Source organism: Drosophila serrata, unplaced genomic scaffold (genome assembly GCF_035046125.1).
Source record: "Drosophila serrata isolate PLE 108 unplaced genomic scaffold, ASM3504612v1 contig_240, whole genome shotgun sequence".
NCBI classification, from domain to species: Eukaryota; Metazoa; Arthropoda; class Insecta; order Diptera; family Drosophilidae; genus Drosophila; species Drosophila serrata.
The window spans coordinates 1105261-1126440 of NW_028257138.1; the positions used below are offsets into that span (position 1 = coordinate 1105261).

Consider the following 21180-nt stretch of genomic DNA (forward strand, 5'->3'; position numbering starts at 1 on the left):
GTATGAAAATATCAATGGCAAGGTGGCATAGCGAATTCTGGAATTTGTTGAAGGGAGAACTTCCACACAGTGGCTAATTGCAAAGGATGATAGTTAAGCCAGAATTCTTGGGCTGCGGCAAATGGGCCTTTGTTGGTGTTGACATCGGTGCCGAGTCTTGACCCTTGACGGAATTTCCCTAAGTCTGATCCAGGACCCGTATCGAGACTGTGCTGTGGCTGTCACTTCTGTCCTGGCTTTTTGTCTTTGCCCATGCCCTGGGTCCTTAAGCATGTCCTACTATCGATTTGCCTCGGCTCCTTGAAAGTAAAAGGAAACTTAATCAAACGCAGAGGCAGCAGCAGCAGCAGTAAAGCTTGTCGATACTTTCATGAAGTGAAGGATTTTCACTTTGTTTTAGATTTGCACTTCAGCAGCTTCTTTGTCCCGGCATGTATGTATACATATATATTTATCGAGTGGTACCCAGGAACTTCCTCTCTGCCTAAGAAATTTAATTTTAGAGCACACTCTGCCGGATATTTACGCAGATTAGGAGGCAAACTTTAAAGAGTCTCGAGTGCAGGAAGTGATCTACAACGACACAGGGACTCGACACGCACGGTGTGAGAATAAGAAATCGCCTCAGCTTGGCACAACTGCGATAAAAAGCAAAAACATGTCGCCACTTTTTCCCTCCTTCCCTCCATCGTTTGCACTTTTGTGAAGCAAATCCGCATTTCCTTCCCTCCCAAGAAAGTGACATGTGTACGGGGCTTCCGGCCAACGTAATGTTGGACCCGTTGGCAGTTACCAGTTACCAGCCGCAGTTGCGGATCCCTTGGCGGGGCATCATTTTTCAGAGACCCAAACGGACCCAAACTCGAACCCGAGACCGAACCCTCGATATGCAAAATTAAACAACTGATGCCGAAGAAAATACTTTGTCAAATTGATTAATCGTTGTGAGGGAGCGAGCAGTAAACGGCGTCAAATCACAAATCACAATAAATAATGATGGTTGCGGAACGAAAGGAACGTAACCCTTTTCTTTGAGGGGAGGGCCCTGCTTTACGACTCCTGATGGCGCATTTATGTAAATCAAAATTGTTTTCCAGACAAAAGTCAATTGTTATTGGTTGGCCCCCATGTGCTTTTTATTGGCACTTACCCCGATCACCCCGCCGAAAGACTCTTGATTAATGATATGCGTTAAAGGTTTAGGCGGTAATTATTTTTAACAAATATATATTTTTTTTTCTGTAAAGACGCGCCTGTAACTGGCAGTTGATTAATATTCGCCAGTATCTTCCCGACAGAGGGATAAAAAATAAATTTAAAGCCAAATTGATTGACATTTATTTTTTATTATTTATTTCACTTTCGGCGCACGGGGCGTATGATTGACATGGATTGAGGCAATGTTTGCGTCGGCGTAAAAGGCATTTCCATTTAAAATTTTTAGCTTGAAAAATCGGTCTGATTAATTTTCCTTTCCCTGTCGTTTCCTATCTGCCCTTTTAATTGGTTCTGCCATGTCAGAAAAGTTTTGTCCCTGTCCTTCAAAGCCTCCAAACTCAGTGTTTTGCGCACTTTTATTGAACATTTTCGGTGCCGCTTACTCACAGCGATGATAAATGCACACATTTCTCTCTTTTTTTTGTATTTTTTCTTGTGGTTGTGATGCCAGCAGATTGGCATATCAGTGGTGGTCCACTCCCTGTCGGCTATCTCTCAATTTATGGGCAAACAATTTGTTTGAACGTAACTTTTTTCGGTTGGATTTCGACTGTACTAACGCATCCCACTTGGAAATGAACTTTTTAATTTCCGTGCCGCCGAGTGTTTTATATATTTTCATTTAATTTACGCAATTTCCGACAACAAATAAAAACTGTCCCAGCTCTCGCGATGACTTCCGACTCCAGGTCTCCAGGCCCTTTCCGTTCGCACTTGCAAAGAGCCTTTCTTTGACATTTTCATTTAAATTGCATTTTAACTGGCAGCTTGCATTCGCAATTTTCCCAACTCTCCACCGCTTACACATACCTCGGGCCCGCGGCTTCGTCAGCAGCTTCTGCACGATATTATCGTATGCGATGTCCTCGGCCACTCCCGAATCCTTCACGAGCTTCTCCTTGATGGCAATACAAATGTTATGGCGTGCCAGCAGCTCCTCCAGCTCCTCGAAGGCCTGCACGGTGGGGATGGCAACAATAATAGGAAGAGCACTCTTGAGTGGAGCAATAAAACCCATTTGTGGGGAATGGCAAAGGTAAACTCTTTGCACAGGTATGTACATACGCACGCGTGCCGTGTCTCAAGATAAATAGAAAACAATAGTTGTTCTCTCAAAGCAATAAAAGTTTAAAGAAGGATGTGCCAATTGTTGAACGAATAAAGTGAGGGGGTAATAATTGAAGAGTATTAAATGAAAACTTAAGTGGTTCTTCATTTTGATTTCGAACTGAAGGGAAGCTATGAACATGTTGTGAATAAACCAGATAACAAGTTTACATAAAACCAATCACTGTTTATATAAATGTTTCAATGTAACAGCCTTGTAAACATATATTTACCCAATAGACTACCCACCTTAATGCCATAGTTGCTCTCCTCGTAGATAATCGAGACGTAGCTCCAGCCCATCCGCTTGACAATCTCCACCATGGCCTTCACCTGATAGTGATCCGAGGGGATTGTGCGGGAGAAGTACTCGAATCGCTGTTTGTTGCTCAGCTCGGGGCTGGTCGAGAAGTAGGACACCTGGAAAAGAAAATGGAAAAACCATGGGGGAAAATGTTAAAATGCGCAGGCGATGGATTATGTTATGATGCACAAATATTTTCGCGTAAAACCATATAAGGTGCACACACACAAAGTCGCAAAAGTGTGTGTTTATCGAATATTTCACATGCAGAGTGAAAAAATCACTTTTTGCTTAAATTTTTCCCAATTTAATTTTCACTTTTCTTCAGCTACACAGTTATGCAAACACTTTCGTAAGCTTCTTACGCAGCTTTTCACATTCATATTTTCCCCCAACATTTTTAGCTCTGCTTTCAAAGAAACAAGAACAAACAAATGCAGCCAGAGACAGAGAAAGCATAAGAACGCAGCATTACTTGGCAAAATCTGCAGCATAAGCCAATTGGGGTTACTGGTGCTAAGACCGGAAAACCCAATTTCACGCACAAATTAGCCCGTGTGTATGGTTTTCCATTCGACAATTCACTGTGTGGGAGTGGAAAACCCAACCTGCACATGCACTTCTAGGCGTGTGCAAGTGTTTAACAAACTACTTGGCTTCTAATTAAGTGTCATTACCATTAGTCAAGAGCTTTGGGCCAAGTGTTTGCCCTCTTGAACAGAGCTCATAGTCAAGTGTACTGGCAAAAAGGACAGCTAATTGAAATTGATGGAATATTTAGTTTCTAGTTTGCAATGCCCTCAAATTTTAATATATTTGGGTATATTTACGATAATTGATTTTTATATCTGGAGCTTGAAGCTTAAATAACCTTTGTTTGTAAGCCATAAATGGCCAGAATCTCTTAATTTTAGTCTTATTTACACGTCTATTTTAGCATATAGTTGACACTGCAAACGCTAACCTCCTCTGGCCAAGTCGCTTTCGACCACAATTTCAATTGCAGAACACACACTAAATTTGCTGGAGAGCCTTGTTTATACGAATCCATGCTCACGCCGAAATGCAATCAAATCTTTATGGCTGATTTATGAGCTCTATTTGGGACGTTGCCTGGGCCTGCATAAAACGACTGCTCTGGGTGCTGCTGCTCCTTTTATACTTTTGTTTTTTTTTTTTTGGTTGCCAGTGGCACTGCGTGTGCGTTTAATGGCATTCAGTGCTCCATGTGCGGAGCAGGAGCACGAGCAGGAGCAGGACCTGGCAGTCAGGCTACTTAGTTATTGTCGCGTATTGACTTTTGGCCTCTGGCTCACGTAGTTCCAGCAGCAGCAGCACTGGCCACTCAATCTCCTTCAGGATCAAAGACGTGATTCATGCGTGCACTTACAAAAATTAGATTCCGCTTCTTAAGATTAAAAGCTCAGGTCATTAGTCATATACTGGAAAGCGGTGTAAGGTAAGTGAATTTAAAAGAGAAATTGATTGGGCAATTGTAAATGAAAATGGAAAGATTCGTCAACTTTTTACATTTTGAAACGGATTTCCCCTTTAAATTTTATTCGGGCTTAGCTGTTGGATTACTTCGTTTTAACATATAAAAATATATTGAGTGTCAAATGTTGTTAGCTATAATTTTCCTTGTGACAAATGCTGCTTTTCTAGACTTTTCGCCCTTGGGGCTTTCACTAATTTAGTGGCACGTGCCGACACTTAAGAGTCCGGCAGTGTCATCTATCCGAAAGCTCCCGCCGGCCATTACAACGACTAGCATATGGCTTCTGGGAAATTTTAATTGCAAAATACATGGAACGTTAGTGGATTCAAAGCACACAGGAAGTACGAGAATAGATGCGGGCATAAAGCAAATTTCAAACAGAAAGCTATAGTTTCTATTCCACTCTGCGTTGACCTCTTCACTCGTGACAGATCGTTTTAAGGGGGCTCAGCACTCACCTGAGGAATGCGGAATAAGCGCAATAAATTGGCCACTTGAATGGATGTGACCGAGGAGGCTGCGCCCACCACCCCCGAGATGACCTTCCGCACTTGTGTTTTGTTGCAGTGATATTCGGCATCATCGATATTGCTGATGGATCCTAAAAATAAGGAGAAAATGTAAATATTATAATTATATCAATCAGGGCAACTCTTAACAAATATTTTTCGACTAAAAACTTGGGATTTTACTAATTGATTTGCGATTTTCAGGATTCTTTAAATCTGGCCTTCATACTCTTGCAAGGGTACCACAGTTTTAGTCAGAAGCTTGTAACAATATGAAGGAGTAATTTCCGACCCTATAAATTATAAATATTCTTGATCAGTATTAACAGGTGAATCGATCTACATAGCTAGGTCTGGGTAAAATTTAATTTAAAATTTTCTAAATTTTATAAGGGGCTACATCGTTAAGATTTTCATAAATTGATAAAAATTTTAATTTTTTTGTAATTTTAAATTGAGTATGCAGATTATTAAATGAAATGTTAGTTATGATCGATTTCGGAATCGATCAATCAAAATCGACAATTTTATAGCTAAACGTGCTTTTCAACTGTTATTACTTGTCATTAAATCGAAGACTATTTTTATACCTTTCTAGGGTATTATATTTTTAGTTGGAAGCTTGTAACGATGTGAAGGAGTCATTTCCTACCCTATAAATCATATATATATATAATATATTTATATATTTATTTATATATCTTGATTGGCATTAACAAGCAAATCGATCTAGCTATGTTTGGGTAAAATTAATATTTTTCGAAATTTTCAAAATTTTATAAGGAGTCGAAATTTCAAAAATTGCTACAATTTTTAATTTCCTGCACTTTCAAATAATATAAATAATAAAAACTAACATAGAAAAGCTTTCCGAATTAAAATTAATGCATTATTTTCACAGTAATGCTATTTTTTAACCTTGTCCGTTTACAAAAGAATATGACTATTTTAAGCTTAGCTAAGCTCGATTTCCGATTCAAACCTATAATTCAATAGAGAACTGCAAGGGCATAAAAATTTCGTTTGTCCAAAGTTTAGTTTAGTTTTTTGTTTATTTACAATCAGTCTAATATTTTGTATTTGCATTTTTTATAATCACTTCAGGTTCAATGGTATTTCGTTGAAAACTCTGCGGAAGTAAATTAAGTTGTCTCTCATAAATTCATAGCGTATTTTTGTGGAATTGTGGTTTGGTGATATTTTTTGCTTTACAAACAACTGTTAATTGAAAAGCAACAACAATAAAAAGAGGGAGGCTAAAGTTTATATTTATAACGTACTAAAAATGTAAAAGCCAATGAAATTTCATTAAATTAAATTAAATTAAAATTCCCATATTTAAATGCAATTATTTAATAGACTGAAATAAGTGAACACAAAATAATAAATGGATGGATTCTTCTCTGGCTTTAAATGCCTGAAAATAAATGGATGGATCCTCCTAAATTTCCCTGCTTGACCAACCACAAAGTGTTTGGGAAAATCGAACTCCATGCCACGCCCACCGATTCCAAGGGCCGCCAGCTGCTGATGCTGCTCCTAAGTGCAAATTAATTAACTCTCTCCGGGTGGGATAGTGGCTTCATTCTGCCCATCCAATTGATGCCTAACTAGATTATTATTACCCGAAATAAGCAAGTGGGGTGTCCGCCGCCACCATACAGTGGAGCCTCGCATGGAGCCGGCATAGTTTACGGCCTGCCTAATCCTGTCAATATAATTCAGTGACTTGGAAAATTATATTTTTCATACGTCATACCCGACAAAAACAGAGACAGCTAGATAACGCGATGGGAAGCGGGAAAGGGAGGCGAGAGGCGCGCTGCACGTCGCTCAAATAAATCCTTGCCGCGCACATAAATAATGAAATTATGGAGATTAGAAAGTGTTCAGGGACGATGACAAGGATGCCGGCTCTGTGCCCAATTGATTATGGATCGTTGGGTGTGTGCGAGTGTGTGTGCTAGTGGGTTTTGTTGTTATTGTTGTTGTTGTGGCAGCGTGTGTGCCTCTTTGTTTGGCCCGATAAAAGTAATAAGCGCCATTTTATGTGCCGTCCTTGATCTTCCCTCTGTGCGCTGTACACTTGCTGTGCGGCAATAAGCCACGCCGTTTTGTCTTAGGGGAATTATGCATATATTTAGTCGCTACAATCTTTCCCCAAGCTATCCCCGTAATTTATTTATTAATTTAGTTTATTAATGGAATCTTTACAAAGAAAAGGAAGGGAAAGGAAAGGAAAGGAAAGGAAGGAAAGGTAAAGGCAAATGTTAAATGTAAAATGTGTATCTTAAGCCTGGCAAAGAGTTATTCTCGAGCTCAAAGCTCAAGGCTTATAGCGAGAAAATAAATCTTTGCCTGGAGGCAAGTTCTGAAATTATATTAAATTCCATGGAAAGTCGCCTATTTCATTTGGCTTATCATTTGCCTGAATACATTTGCAAACTGTTTGCACCTGCATTTGCATTGCATTGTGCAACAGCATTTGCAAATAAACTGAAACTGAAACTGAAACGGAAACTGCAACTACTTTTGCTCAGAATAATACCAGTATCACAATAAGCTCCACAGCCACAGCCAAATGTGTACACAATTTGCATGTAAATGTGAGCATCAGCAGAGGCGGTGTGCCACACGGCGTATGAGTAATATGCAAGCTTATTTCTAGAGGAAATGAGACACTCTATCTTATCTGCTCTCACACAATTTCACCTGTTAAATAAGCCTGCCTTAAAATATAGTAATTTATAAGTTAATTTCGTATATATTTATTTAATTACAAATACTTGAACCTGTAATAATGCTCTTACTTAAAAGCTTCAACTTCAACTTTAAATTATGAGAAATTTCTGTAATACCTTTAATAAAGTCCACTGCCATTTCCAGGCCATACGAATCCTTGTCGCAGTCATCGAGTATGTGGGCACCCAGGGTTATATTGGGCAACAGTTGTTCCCGGTTAATCCGATCGATCGTAAAGAGCATGGCCTCTAGAGCCTGAATGCCGCCCTGCGGCATTATCGGTCCACAGGTAATGCTGTCCTCACGGGAATGGACCATCATCAGGCCACCGAGGATCACATCGCCCTCGACAATGGCCTCCCGCTTCACCGGCCAGTGTCTCTGGGGCTGGGTGGCATATAGACGGTCCTGAAAGTTCACGGAATCCGGCAAGGATCGCAGGAACTTGCCGCTGCCGTCCACCAACTGGTTGTTGTTCAGTGGCAAGTGTCGCCCCCGATGGCGTCCGGAGCGTGGAGCCGCCAATTCGATATTGGCATACCGCTGGTAATCCTCCACATCGAAGAGGTCGAATTGGGGCAGCTCTACTCCGGCCGAAGATGATGGATCGTCGCTGGCATAATCCGGTGACTGCTGCAGGTGATTCACCCATTGGCGCCAGTGTTTGCCTAGCTGCTGCTGCTGCTGCTCCAGTTGCAGCATCTCGTAATGGCTCCTGATGTGCTTCCCCCGGAAGTGCTTTCCTCGCTGTCGCTGGCGATGATGTAGGTGCTCGTGTTGGTGGTGATTCCGATTGTGACTAATGCGATGATGACTTTCCGGACGGAGGTGCTCCTTTGGCTCCACCTGCGTCTCCTGGGAGGCTATGTCGCCCACCACCTGGCTCTCCGCCTGCAAGAGGTGCCAGGTGGGCAGGACGTTTAGCAGCAGGAGCACCCAAAATTGGAGCAGCCATTGGCTTTTAGAGGTGGCTCTCATATTGGCCCTGACTGCGAGTTTTAGCCCGATATATTTGTGAATTTGTTTGAGGTCGCTGATATTTGGATATGCGTGGATTCGGGTTGGATATGTTCAGGATTAGCCAACAGTTTAATTGCTTTTTGGGATATGTGGCACATATTTTCGGTTGGGCTTTCTGTTGATTTTTCGCTATTTTTCGCAGTTATACGCAATTTATCGCTCTTTTTTCCGCTTTAACATTTTGGCTGTTTGCACAACGCACAACGTTAAATTTATTATTTCTTTTTTGCACTGAGTTTCAATTAATTTTTGCAGTCCTAAACATTGGAAAAACACATTTAAACACTTTGCCTTTGTTTATGTATTTCGTTTTAATTTTAGTTGAAATTAAAGCAAATATAACCAAGAAGAAAAAACTGTATTCGGGGCTTTACATATTTGTTGCTTTAATGAGTCACAGATTTATGTTTGTGATAATCAATCTATTTGGATTATTGCAAATTTAAATAAACACACATTTGATCAATTAATTTGGTAAACAGAGTATCACACCTAATTCATAATAATTTGTACATTAATAATTATTTAGCTTTGAGCTTTGAATAATTTACTTTCATTTTTTGTTAAATCATTTTAATTTTTTTTCTTCCCTCCAGAACGTCACAGAAAATAAAAGCTTAAACATTGTTTTTCAAACCTAACACTAATTAAGTTTCTCCTTAATTTCCCTGTTTGTGTTTATATACTTTTAGCCGTTGAATAAATGAATAATTTTTGTGGGGTTTTCCAATTTATGAAATTGTCCAATTTCACTTTTGGGTTGCATTAAAATTTTAACAGAAATGTTTCGATGTCAGCCGAGGCCCCCAAAAGGTTTTCGGGAACCCCAAGATTATAACTGTCAGCCCTTCGCCCACTTGGTGGGCGCGGCCCCTAGGCATTTGCCCATAAAAATGATTGCCCTGAGGTAAATTAAATTTGCATAAAATTTTACGCGCCGCCGCAAGTCAAGGGAAAATAAGGGGAGAAATGCAAGAAATCCTTTTGCTGCGGGTGGTTTGAAAAAGAAACGTAAAGTCCCGTCCCCCGGCGGGTTGCCAACGGTAATTAATCAAATTGTTGGCGTCGTAATGAGCTTGTCGCTGGTTCCAAGTCCTTCCCCGCCTTACACCCCGACTTACTCCCCTTCCTCAGAGTCCCTCCCCACCTCACTAATCAACAAACGCGTTAACGCCACTTTAGACACGGCCTGCAGTTGGAGTTTACAGAATTACTTATCATCAGTGTAATCAGCGGCATTATCAACCTTAGGTAACCCGGAATGACATGGCTGACATGGAGGCTGGGATGAATGCCCTCAATGCCTGTCACTGTCACGGTGGAAGGGGCGGTATCCTGCGGACGAGTGTCCTTCCTTGCAGCAGCAGCATCTGCGCCGCTGGCGGCTGTCGGGGCGCATCGAATAATGAGATTGCGTTAAACAAATGGTGCCTTTCCCTTTTTATTGTGCGTAATAGACACCGGAGGCTGCTTACACGCTCGTAATTTATTTTGATTACATTTGTCGTTTCACTGTCCTTACGAGAGTCCTTACGACTCCGAGCCAGGTCGATTGTGTTTGCCCAAATACAACTACAGGCAATTAATCTGCTCAGATTCGGGCCGTGAATCCTGCCGAAAGAAAGCTAATTTTACCCTGACACACATTCGCGTGTGTCTTTAACCTTTGTAACAGAGAACTTTTGGTGGTATTTATAGATATTATTTTGTATATTTACATTGTTAGTTTCGTTTGCAAAATCTTAAAGAAGAACATCTCCCGTCCTTTATGGACATAATCAAAAAATATTTTCATTACCGAACCGGGCACGTAATGCTCCTCCACTCTTGCTTGGCATTCTGCTGCCTTGAACATTTTTTGCATAACGAAGAGCGCCTCCAGCTGTCAGTGACACTTGTCTCAACGTGTTTCGTTGGACAATGTTGATGCCGAAAACAGGAGCAGGGAGTGATCCACCCAACCAGGCCAAGCCAATCCCAATCCCAATCCTATTCCCATCCCAATCCCATTCCAATCCCATTCCCATTCCCAATCCCAACCGAATCCAACCCATTTCAGACTCCAGGCACTCCTGTTGCCGCCACCATCGTTCGCTTTATCATTGTCTTATTTTGCATTTTGTATAGGGACTTTGATTTGATTGAGCATTTTGTTCGTTTCGCCTTGTCCTTTTTTTCGCTGATTTGAATTTTGCGTTAAATTCTTAGCTTTTCTGTCGCTTTATACTATATTATATATATATATATATATTTTACGTAACGCCGACCAGGCCAGACCAAAGCCATTTCGGGCTTTAAGGCCAGCCAGCAGACGATATCAATTTGTTGGCTTTTTCAATTCATTCCTTCTCGCTCGGCTGTGCAAATTGATTTCCATCGATAGGAGCTACAGTCGCATAAAATTGACGATTTTGTCGAGTGTTTGTACAAAGCGACGCGACGAAGGTCAAACTCTGGTAATTCCACATTCAGAATGGCGAATATATATAGTGTGCAGTATCACTTTGCCATAAATTAAGCCAAAGGGGACAGCGAGCATTGCAATTTTTCGAGTGGCAAGGAATTTTCTTTATGCTTTTACATTTATATTCGATGACCACTCGAAGCAATATATTCCTGTGACTGTCCATGGCAATACTGGCAACTGTTTTTTGTTTCAAGTGCCACTGAAAGTTTTCTCGCCAATTCAAAGGAAATATTTCGGTTAAATCAAGTGTAAAATTAAGAGAAAATTCGGTGGAAGTGGTTTCTATGCGCTTGTTAATTAGCAATCAAAAAGAGTACTTAATTCTTGAGTTTGCGAATCACAAATTATTAAATTGCTGCCCTGAATTATTCTAGGGACAAGAGAAAGAGAGGGATTTATTTGTTTTTATCCTGTAATAACTCTTAAGTATATTCTGCAACATTCCTCAACAAATTGATTTTTTAATATCTCTGAACTTTAATTTCATATCCCATTTGCTGGCATTTCTGTGACAGCCGCCGAATTGCGACATTTGCATAAATGCCTGGCCGAACAATAAAACGAATTTCACATCAAATAACGTTCAATCACCTGCCAACACACACCTGAGCATCACATCATCCCTGGCTGCAGATGATGTCCTGGCCCCTAGGATCATGCGTCGCCCTCAATTTGCCGGCAGGAACACGGAATTAATAGTAACTCATGTAGGAAAGGTGCGGCGCCCCAGAAGTATGCCACTCGCACCCAAAAAATATGAATAATTCGGGGAGGCAGACATGCAAATGTCTGACAGCGGAGTAACAAATGTGAGTCTGTGATAAATTTCGTTGACATGCCAGAAACACAGAAAGTTGCCGTAAGTCGGGGGGAAACTCTGGAACTGGGAAACTGAGGGCTCAGGTAATCAGGACCTTTTTAAATTCCATGTGCAGCTATTGCTAAGGCCTCACCTACGCTCTGCTGAATTCTGTGACAGTTGTGTGAATAAATTTTTTAGTTTTATTATCGCACAGATGTATTACGGGCAATAACATTCAGCCCGGCCCCCCCACAGAGGTTATGGAATTTGCAGGGTCTGTTGTGAATGATCAATCAGATGACTTCTACTCCTGAATTTCGTATTCGAATTTCGTATTCGGAGCACCAGCACAGGGCCAATCTGAATTCAATGGGCTCCTCCAAGGGCTATGGCTATGGCTATGGCTTCCCTTCAATTTCGACTCTGTTTGTCTGCGTGCTTAGATGGGATTATTAGAGGCCCCGGGGGAGAAGCGCGTCAAACACATGAAATCAATTACATTTCTCTAATGTAGGCACAGCTGCCCGCACTTTCTTCTTTTCTCCGGTCCAGGAGACGCCTTTGTTTAGGGGTTCATTTGGCCCTCGGCTTACAACGTCTTGTCTGCACTCGAGAAAAACAAGGTTCAAGTTCAATGCAAGGTTTTCGTTTATTTTCACTCTTCTTGCCTTGTGTTCTGTGTTCGTATATATTTATATAAGTAAATATTTTTGGGATACTTTCGGGCACTTTGCAAGTGGCCTTCTTGAACCCTCCTGTAGGAAGTAAGTTATTTGCCTGGCACTTTGTAACTCCCCGGTTCCATTTGAAATGAAAACAGTCGGTTGACCAAATATTTAATTCCCAGAATAAGTCAGAGTACAGAATCATTTCTTGGAGTGCTTTCTATTTTCCGCACAACCACCAAACTCAGACGGGGTGAAATCTCAGGTATTTGCGAGCTAATAAAGTTTGCCTTAAAGTATTTGGCATAAAACTTTGTCTGCGTGGGCCGGGCATATTTGTTTTAATATTAGTGGGTCCTAAGCATGCATGACATGCCTTCCATCTAGTCTATTCATATTTGCTTAGTTCAGCTGTCTGGTCTGGGTCCTGGCCCCCCACCGCAGGAGACTCCTTACACGTGGAGGATCTGCGCATTGGTAAGCAATTTCCCTGCTCCATTCTCCGTGGCTCGTATCAATAATTTCCTAGGTTTTATTGTTATTTGTGAGTATTTTTATGTATTTGCCAAGACCAGCCCTGCTCCTGGCTCGGGGCGTTGTGAAGGCCTCATCCCTTCCGCTCATGAAATTGGAATTGGGTTCTCTGGCGGAATAGTTAGCTGACCTGACCCTAATGGATATGGCTTATGTGCCACAGCCGCTGGTGAATTAAATTCGATGTTAATGCCGATGATTGTTTAATAAAAATTAAGTTTCGTAAGCCAATATATTAATCGAATTAATTGGCAGCAAAAATATCGCAACAATTCTGTCCTCTTAAGTGTGAAAAGTACGTTTTTATTAATTGAATACCGCAAATAACCATAACAAATGGACAGATTAAAACTGAATTCAATTAAGTGCCAGTGGTCAGTGCAAATTAAATAACAATAAAATGCAATCAAATGCCTTTCAAGGCGGCAAAAATCAAATAGCTGCACAAAACCGTACGCCGGAAATCAAACGGACCCATTAAGTGAAATGTAGCGGAAGTTTCATATAAAAACGCAATTATCCTGAAACACACACAAAGGACGTACCCGGACTGATGACAGGAAATCAACAGGCGATGTCATGTGGCAATTTAGCAGCAAATTGTTTTCTTCCACATGACAGACACAGGCAAAGCCCAAACCCCAAAAACCTCACTCCCCACAGTCCGTCAGCTCAATCAAATACCATGGGGGCCACTGTAGTTTCAATCACTCCTCCCAGGGCGAAATCAAACAGGAATCTGTTGAAAATTAATAGTTCCCTGCCACTGACATACACACACCTTCCATCGCCAAGGTTGTTTTTGTTTCTCTCAAATTCTTTTGAAATATGAGAACGGTTTTCTTTCCTCTCGCCTGTAATTAAATTCGGCACGACAAATAACCGCATTAGGCTAAGTAAGTTAACTAAGTAACCGAAAACGGCCGTAAAGTGAAAATTTTCATAATTAATTTTTCGTTGCCAGAGTCCACCCTCTGGCATGTTTGGGCCCACTTTGTCCAGCCGTTGAAAAGCCCACACATAAACCGAAGGTCTTGGCCACGCCCGGTGGCAATTGACCGCTGCACACCGGGCTGTGAATTATTCAGGTTACCCATTATGGCATAGCATACTTTGGAGTCTATTGCCACCGAGTCGCGGGTTATATAAAATTCGATTTGAATACTGGTCGGTGGGCAGCGCAGTATGGAATTCGGTCATTTAGCTAATTGAATTCCGCTTGGTATTAAGGGAAAGCAACCCATTTGCAGCAATGAGTTTCCGGTGATTATAATTCTATCGGTTGATTTGTAATCGAAGCGTGGGATATGCATATTTATAGGTATTTCAATGAAAATACATTGTTGTCCTGGAATTTGTAAGTATTTTCAAAGAACTAAAGTTGTTATTAAAAAAAATCGCATAAATTAATATATTTTATTTCAAAGTTTGTAATAATGAATTGTGCATTACTTGGAGTATTTAAGCAACTTAGTATTTTCTTAGTTTTTCTTTGAATTCTGTTCTTTTTCGTAGCTGTTGATGACAGTCAATTTCCGACTAACTGGTCACCGGTAAATCATTTTGGTAAATCGTTGCCTCAATAGCAGATCCTACTATAAAGTGTGACTGCAGCTGCTGCTCCATCTGGCCAGGACAATGGCCGAGAGCATTCTGGCCCTCGGATAACTGCTGCCACGCTTATCGTAGGGCTCACACTTCCTTATGACTTCGCCCGATGCAGGACTCCGGCGACATCGTTTGCACAAATCTGTGTGCGGTGCATGACGCTGTAAATAATCCTCGCCATGTTTGCTTGCTACTCGCCAGGATGAGATCCTTATGGTAACTCTGTAAGCGTAAATAAGTCCGCGTGTGTTTGTTGCTGGCCAACAGTCAATATCAGCAAGCTGCCAGTTGGGAGGGCAGTATTAAAGAATATTGACTCGAAAATCGAAGCAGGCCAACACAATACGTTGAAATGCACTCAGCCAACTGAGTATTTATTTGCCTGCGGATTGAAATGTGTTTATATTTGGAAAGGCAATGTAGTGCCTGGTGACACATTTCCGGGAAGGACATTGGCAGTCAACACTTCATGACACTTATTCAATAAAAATTAAATGTTGATCACGGCGAAATGTAGTCCTTTATTGCACACGTAAGACTGCAATCAAAATGTAAGCTAAAAATGCCTCTGAGAAAGGTAAGAGTGCACCGAGATACTTCCATTAGTTACCGGCAGCAAGTCAAATGCCATTTGAGCGCACTCTAATTTCCATGAAAGCCCCGTAAATTGTCATACTCCTTTGTGCTCTTATAATTTTTGTTCCTTTGTTGCTTTGTTCCATTGTTTTCCAGCCACACAGACCGGATATGTTGAATAATAAACTTGTTACAAAGAATGCACTTGCAATTGTTTTATGCTCTTTCCGCTCTTTAGCTGCGGCTGACAGCTTATGACATTTTTATGAACACGGCCAGCCAGCCCTGGAGGGGCAGCAAATGAAATTCGCACTGCCTCCGACATGGCTAAAACCTGACAAAACCGTTTTTGGTAGCAATTTAATTTATACAGCCCCACGCCATGCGCCACCTCCAAGTTCCGTTTTCCATAAAACTGCCGACGAGTAACCATTTACACGGGAATAAATGAAGGCGCACATGCACTCCGATCCCGACCATCTGTCCATAAATCACAAAGTAAATTGAAAATTTAGGGGCTTTCGTCATGCAACAGGATGCAGTTCGGCACGAGCTCGGCGCCGCCAACTGCATAAAAAAACTAAACTGAAAAAGTTGGCCAGAAATGCAAATTGAAAACGGCACTGAAATGGTGTTAACAGGGAGTTCAGTGACCACAGAAGCCTTGGGGCGTGACCCAACTGCAAGTTGCAATTAAAGTAAGTCGAGATAACGCTTTGCATAATATTAGGTTAGGTTTGCTGGAGGTTGTTGGGAGATTGTGAACCTAACTTTTCAAGTTTGCGCTGTCCGGCCGCAGGGATGATGAGCAAACCAACTTTTCGTCTTAAATATATAACGAGAAGCACACTAAAAGGTGTCGAAAAGCGTTGCATTACTCTAGGAAAGTCTGGCGGTTTGGAAATTATTAATGTGCGCCAGAGTATAAGTGCCAACCTTTTAGTTGTTCCATGATAGCTATGCGGACTTTAAGTCTTTAAGCTGAAACTTCTTTACAACTTTTCCTGTCATATTGTTCATATTTGCTTTAGGGTCTTACCAACGTTGTTTATGTGTAGACATCATGTCCAAGTTAAAGTTTAAGAAGGTGCAACGTTGCATATTTTAATATAGAGAAAAATATCAGAGTTTATGCCGCAACTCAGTGCCACATTTAAGGAAATTCCCTCGCACGGCCTTGGTCCTCCTCAGTGATCCTTGGGAGTTTCCGGCACATCATGAATATTCGATTAGGTTGTACTGTAGTGCAAATGGCAGCACGTGGCCACTCACCATCCTCGGATTTTTTTAGAGGTTTAACGTGAAATAAGATGGAATTAGGTGCGAGTGTTAACACCGAAAATAATATGCCAAGACGAGAGCAGAAATTGATGGTTGGTTGTACAAAAAATATATATAATTTACACCAGCACACACAGACGCACACGTAAGTGTCGTATATTTTTTTATGATATGCATATAATTTGACTTTTTAATGCCGTCGTCGGACGATTCCGGGTCTCGCGACAACTCGTAAATAATTAGAGCTCAAGTTGGAGTTTTCGGATTTCGGCGAAGGAGAAGGAGACGACGCCGACTGACAAGACACTTGAGATGTCAATGCATTTTTTATGCTCTTGCGTGTTAAATAAAATTAACTTTACTGCCGGTTTACGGGGCGTATGTGTAACTTTTTCATATCCCCGGCTGTAAAGTTGAGTGCCAAGGCAAATGCTCGTGAATTTGTTTAAATGCCGCTATATCCGCCCCTTCGGAGTCCCTAGCCAAAAGTTCAGGGAGAGCAGGAAACTTATCTGGGCAAATATTTTCTCCAATTTGTTGTGCTTACCATTCAAACTATAAAGAAATCTCAACGCTATTATGAGGGAATTAGGGTAAATAGCCGCTTGCACAAAACGTAATGTTTAAAGCCACTTGGTTAAAAGCCGAGAAGGTGGGAGGATGGTAAATATCACCTGGCTGACTGCAAAAACATTTCCAGCGGCAGCTGTGTTTGCATTTGGCGAGCAAAAAACCAGCGGGCGCAAAAAGTTAATAATCCTCCATCCGCACCGTTGGCCGCCAAATGCCGCACAAAAAACAGTCTGGGGGAGAGGAGCGTTAACAATTAATGGAAATGCGCCAGGTGCTGCTGCCACTCAATTTGAATATATACAATTTGAATGAAACATTTTGATTTCTCCATTGGCATGTGAAAATGGCCATCTAAACTCGAGGGAAAAAGTGCTAAAAAATATGATTAAAGTGAAGTTTAATATTCAATAAAATCAAAATTCATGTACCGATTTTTCAGGTCATGGAAAATTAATAATATCCATGCTACCCGTAAAACGAGCTCTTTTCAATTAATATTTTATAAATTAATGCTGGGTTCCATCTTTGTCGTTTTTTTATATATATTTTCAATCACAAAATTAAACAAAATTTAAGAATGCACTTAAGGTAAGCGGCTTTAAAGTTTAACCCTTTGCCTGTGGCATTAAATCGATTCACTTGCTATTTGTGGGTACTACGAATTAAACTGTTTGCATTTGGATGAAAAAGTGCAACGTTCATGTTTTCTTTATTTTTTCCAGTGGTTTTTAATTAAAACTCATTTTCACATTTGTGGGTTCTCGTTAAAAGTTACGTACAAATGTAAGGGGATATGCAAACGTTGAAGGATGAAATTTGCAAGCATATACAAGAGTATTTATGGTATGGACGTGCCTTTGAGCATTTATGTTTCACATGTATGGAAAATGAGAACTAAAACCAGCAATAAACGACGTCAACCAAAATAAGCCTGGTATATGACAGAGAAAACATATCTACCAAGGATATTGCTGAAAATCCATAGACAGAATTAATATAACATAAAGTACGAGAAGTTGAGACTTCAAAGTGTCAGCTCGTGCATGAGTCCTTCGTTTTTTATTTTCTGCATCCCAATAAGGCCCAAAGAGCCACATAATATTTGCTAAGAAAAGGATACATCAGGCAGATGAAAACCGAAAAGCCAGACGCATAAATATCAATTCATCAAAAATAGATACAATGTTTAAGAGCTGGGCTTGGGGTTGAGTGAGAAGAGACATACTTTTGGCAAGAAAATATATTAAATGATTAAAGAAGCCAGGATACATATACACCATATTGATTTCAGAGGAGTTTCCTTAAGGAATTCACAAAATAAATAAGAAGCAGAATATAAAAATATATATATATATATTGAAGTTCTTGTGCCAATATTAAAAACAGCAAAGAATATTTCCATTGCAAAACTTGGTTTGTCGTAAATAGTAATCATAATCATACAGAATCCCTATTTAATCTTATATTTTACACACATATCTGACTGTAATAAGGGAAACCTTTAAGCTCATCAGATTGATATGAAGGAAAGATAATTTTGCGTGCTAACACCAAATTCAGCCACTAAAACAGCCATAAAACAGGCTTCATAAAGCACTCAAAACCGCATGAGAAGAAGCCCTAGACCGATTTCCATTCCGCCCCACCCCCCGGGGGCCTGTGGCCGTGCGCTTTTCACCGTTTTCCCCGGCAGCCGTTGTTATCAACAGTCAATAAATAAAATCTCATTAAGTCGAAGGCGCCGCGGCAGAGGGCCAAGAGTGTGGTTGAGTGGTTGAGAATGGAAGTTCCCTCCTCTGGCTATGGGAGTAAAATTATAAAATTTCCATTTTATTGACATTCGAAATTGACTGATATCGGCGATGCACGACTGCCGCCATGGCTGCGGTTGAGTTTAAGTGTCTGAAGCGAGCAGCGAGTACCTAAAGCGAATTTTGCGGCGGACAAAATAAAAGCCGCCTCGAACGTGCGCCAGTTTCATACATACATATAGTGGAGAATACAGGAAGCCGGCGGGGAATCGGGCCACGAGTCAATCAGGTTCGAACAAAAAATGGTTCAATAAAGTCAACACCCCTGGGAAAGCGGGGGCGTGGCGTTGCCCACGGCCAGCTGGAGTTCAAACAAAAAGCGCCCCGAATTACATTAACGCCGCCGCGCCCAAGCAGCACGCATATCCTTCAGTGCAAATGAGTGAGCACGAGTCCTGCGTCCTGCGTCCTGGGCTCTGCCTGAGGAGTCCCAAGTGTCGATGGCTGATAACAGCCGGAAGCCAAGTACAGAAGCCTCGGCGACGGCGACAGTGGCGAAAGCTCAAAAGACAAAGACATTGGGGAAAAACAATTTTCGCCAAAAAATTTATAAAATATAAAATTCAGCAAAAGACGGGAAAAAAAAAAGAAAAACAAAAGCACGAATAACCAAATTGGCTGAAAGGCAATTTTTTTCTTTTTTCTCCTGAGTGGAGGTGTGTGTTTTTGTGCCTCGAAGGTAGGCGTGGCCAACTTGATGGGTGACACATAAATTTAGACATTTGGCGGGGGGCGGGCCACTGAAAAGGAAACTTTTGCCAATCAATAATTCAAATTGGGCGCTCGGAAAAACCAAACAAAAACAAAGAGAGCGAAGAGCTTGAAAATAAAAAGGAAAATTCACAACAATCGCGTTAATTTGCATTGCCCAGACAAGTGAGTTGGAAGGACTTTTATTTATGTTTCGCATTCGAAGCAATATGTCACATAATTAAAATTACCATAAACAATAAAGAAAACTAGATTCGGAAAAGCCGAAGTTTATTTACTCTTGAAGTTTGAAATCGAATCGGAAATCGATCATAGTTGAGCTTAATAACAATACGTTTAAATAACAGTTTTTTAGACAAATAAAATTTAAAAAAAAAATCGTTCGTTTTTTAGGTTAATAAATCTAAAATGAATCGAGAATAAATATAATTTATAGAATCGAAAATGGCTCCTTCACAGCTGCTTTACAAGCTTCTGACTAAAATTACAATGCCCTTGCAAGGGTATAAAAATGCAAATACATGTTTTTCTGTAACAATGCAAATATTCTGACCATTACTTTGAATAAAAATGACTGAAACTTGTCAAGTTTACATTGTGCTTGAAAACATAACATAAATAACTGTGCCGTTTAATGATCCCAAATAACTTTGCTTTTATTTTTCATAAACATTTTTTGTTAGTTAATGAAACACACCAAAGATATGTGTAAATAGCTGTTAACTATGCAAAAACATTTTCATTCATATGCGTAAAACCGACGACTGAAATCGATTACTAGTTTTTTACACCCTTTAAAATGCAGTCAATGGACTTAAACCACAGGTTTTTTACAAATATAAATTTAAAGTGCATGAAATTATCTCAAAAAAATAAACTATGGCAAAAAATGGCGAATTTGCTGTGATCCTTTTTCAAATTCCTCATTCAAATGCCATAAATCATGTTAAGAGATTGTAGTTTTTGCAATTCAAAGTCTGTGACTTTTTGGCGATGTCCTGGCAGATTATGATTTATTGCTTTGCAAGGTTGTGGTTTTTAAAGCACTTTTCCCCGAACAAAGGAACTCTTTTGTGTGGCTCCCTCGCTCTCCCCATCTCTCTTCATCTGATGGACAGATACCTTTTAAAACAGGAAAAACAATTTGTGACCAGCATTTCAGATGCGTTTTATTTGAATATTTAAATATTTAAGAAGCTTTGTGCTGGCAAAATTGTACCCTAAATAATAGAGGTCCACTTCAATTTCAAGTCAACCAATCTAGCGAACACATCTACAACTTATACTCATAGGTATACACATATATGGGATATATGTATATCGGGGAAGCACGTGTCTGTTGTCCAAGTTAGAGAGACAACAAACAAGCGAACGGAATTCAGGGGGGATTTTCATCGGGGAACTGGGGGTTCCCCCACTCTCGACATCATAATATAAAAATCAACATCAAAGGCAGCGAATGGAAAGCAAAGCAACGGCAAGCTTAACTTGTCGCCCATAAAACAAATTGGCATTTTTATTATTATGACAAACAGTCAGGATGTCACACAGTCAACCCATCCAGTCTGTCAGAGTGTGAGTGTGAGCGAGAAAAGCCGGGAAAACGAGGAGCTGCGCTTATCTTTTGAAAGCAGCTAAACCGCTTTTGATTACGCAGAACTTGGCCAGGACACAAGCAAGCGAGTGAGTGAGCCAACTCTCTCGGATCTAATAAAAATGGCAACAATGTTACGCATAAGCAACAACGCCTTGTT

General features: G+C 40.6%; 1 protein-coding gene across 8 annotated transcripts in view; it reads right to left on the reverse strand.

Moving 5' to 3' along the window:
* The window catches only part of mtt (mangetout), a 102030-nt gene that overhangs the window by 11367 nt on the left and 69483 nt on the right, over positions 1-21180 (reverse strand). For 3 of the 8 annotated variants that reach the window (XM_086830331.1, XM_086830333.1, XM_086830334.1), the window contains exons 2-5: positions 7495-8655; positions 4586-4728; positions 2575-2745; positions 2029-2173 (exon numbers count right to left, since the gene is read on the reverse strand). In XM_086830331.1, the coding sequence (XP_086686457.1) occupies positions 2029-2173; positions 2575-2745; positions 4586-4728; positions 7495-8356 (1321 nt within the window). In that variant the 5' untranslated portion in view covers positions 8357-8655. Of the gene's footprint in view, positions 1-2028; positions 2174-2574; positions 2746-4019; positions 4160-4585; positions 4729-7494; positions 8821-21180 lie in introns of those variants that run through there. The other 5 variants (XM_086830330.1, XM_086830329.1, XM_086830332.1 and 2 more) reach the window with 4 other exon arrangements.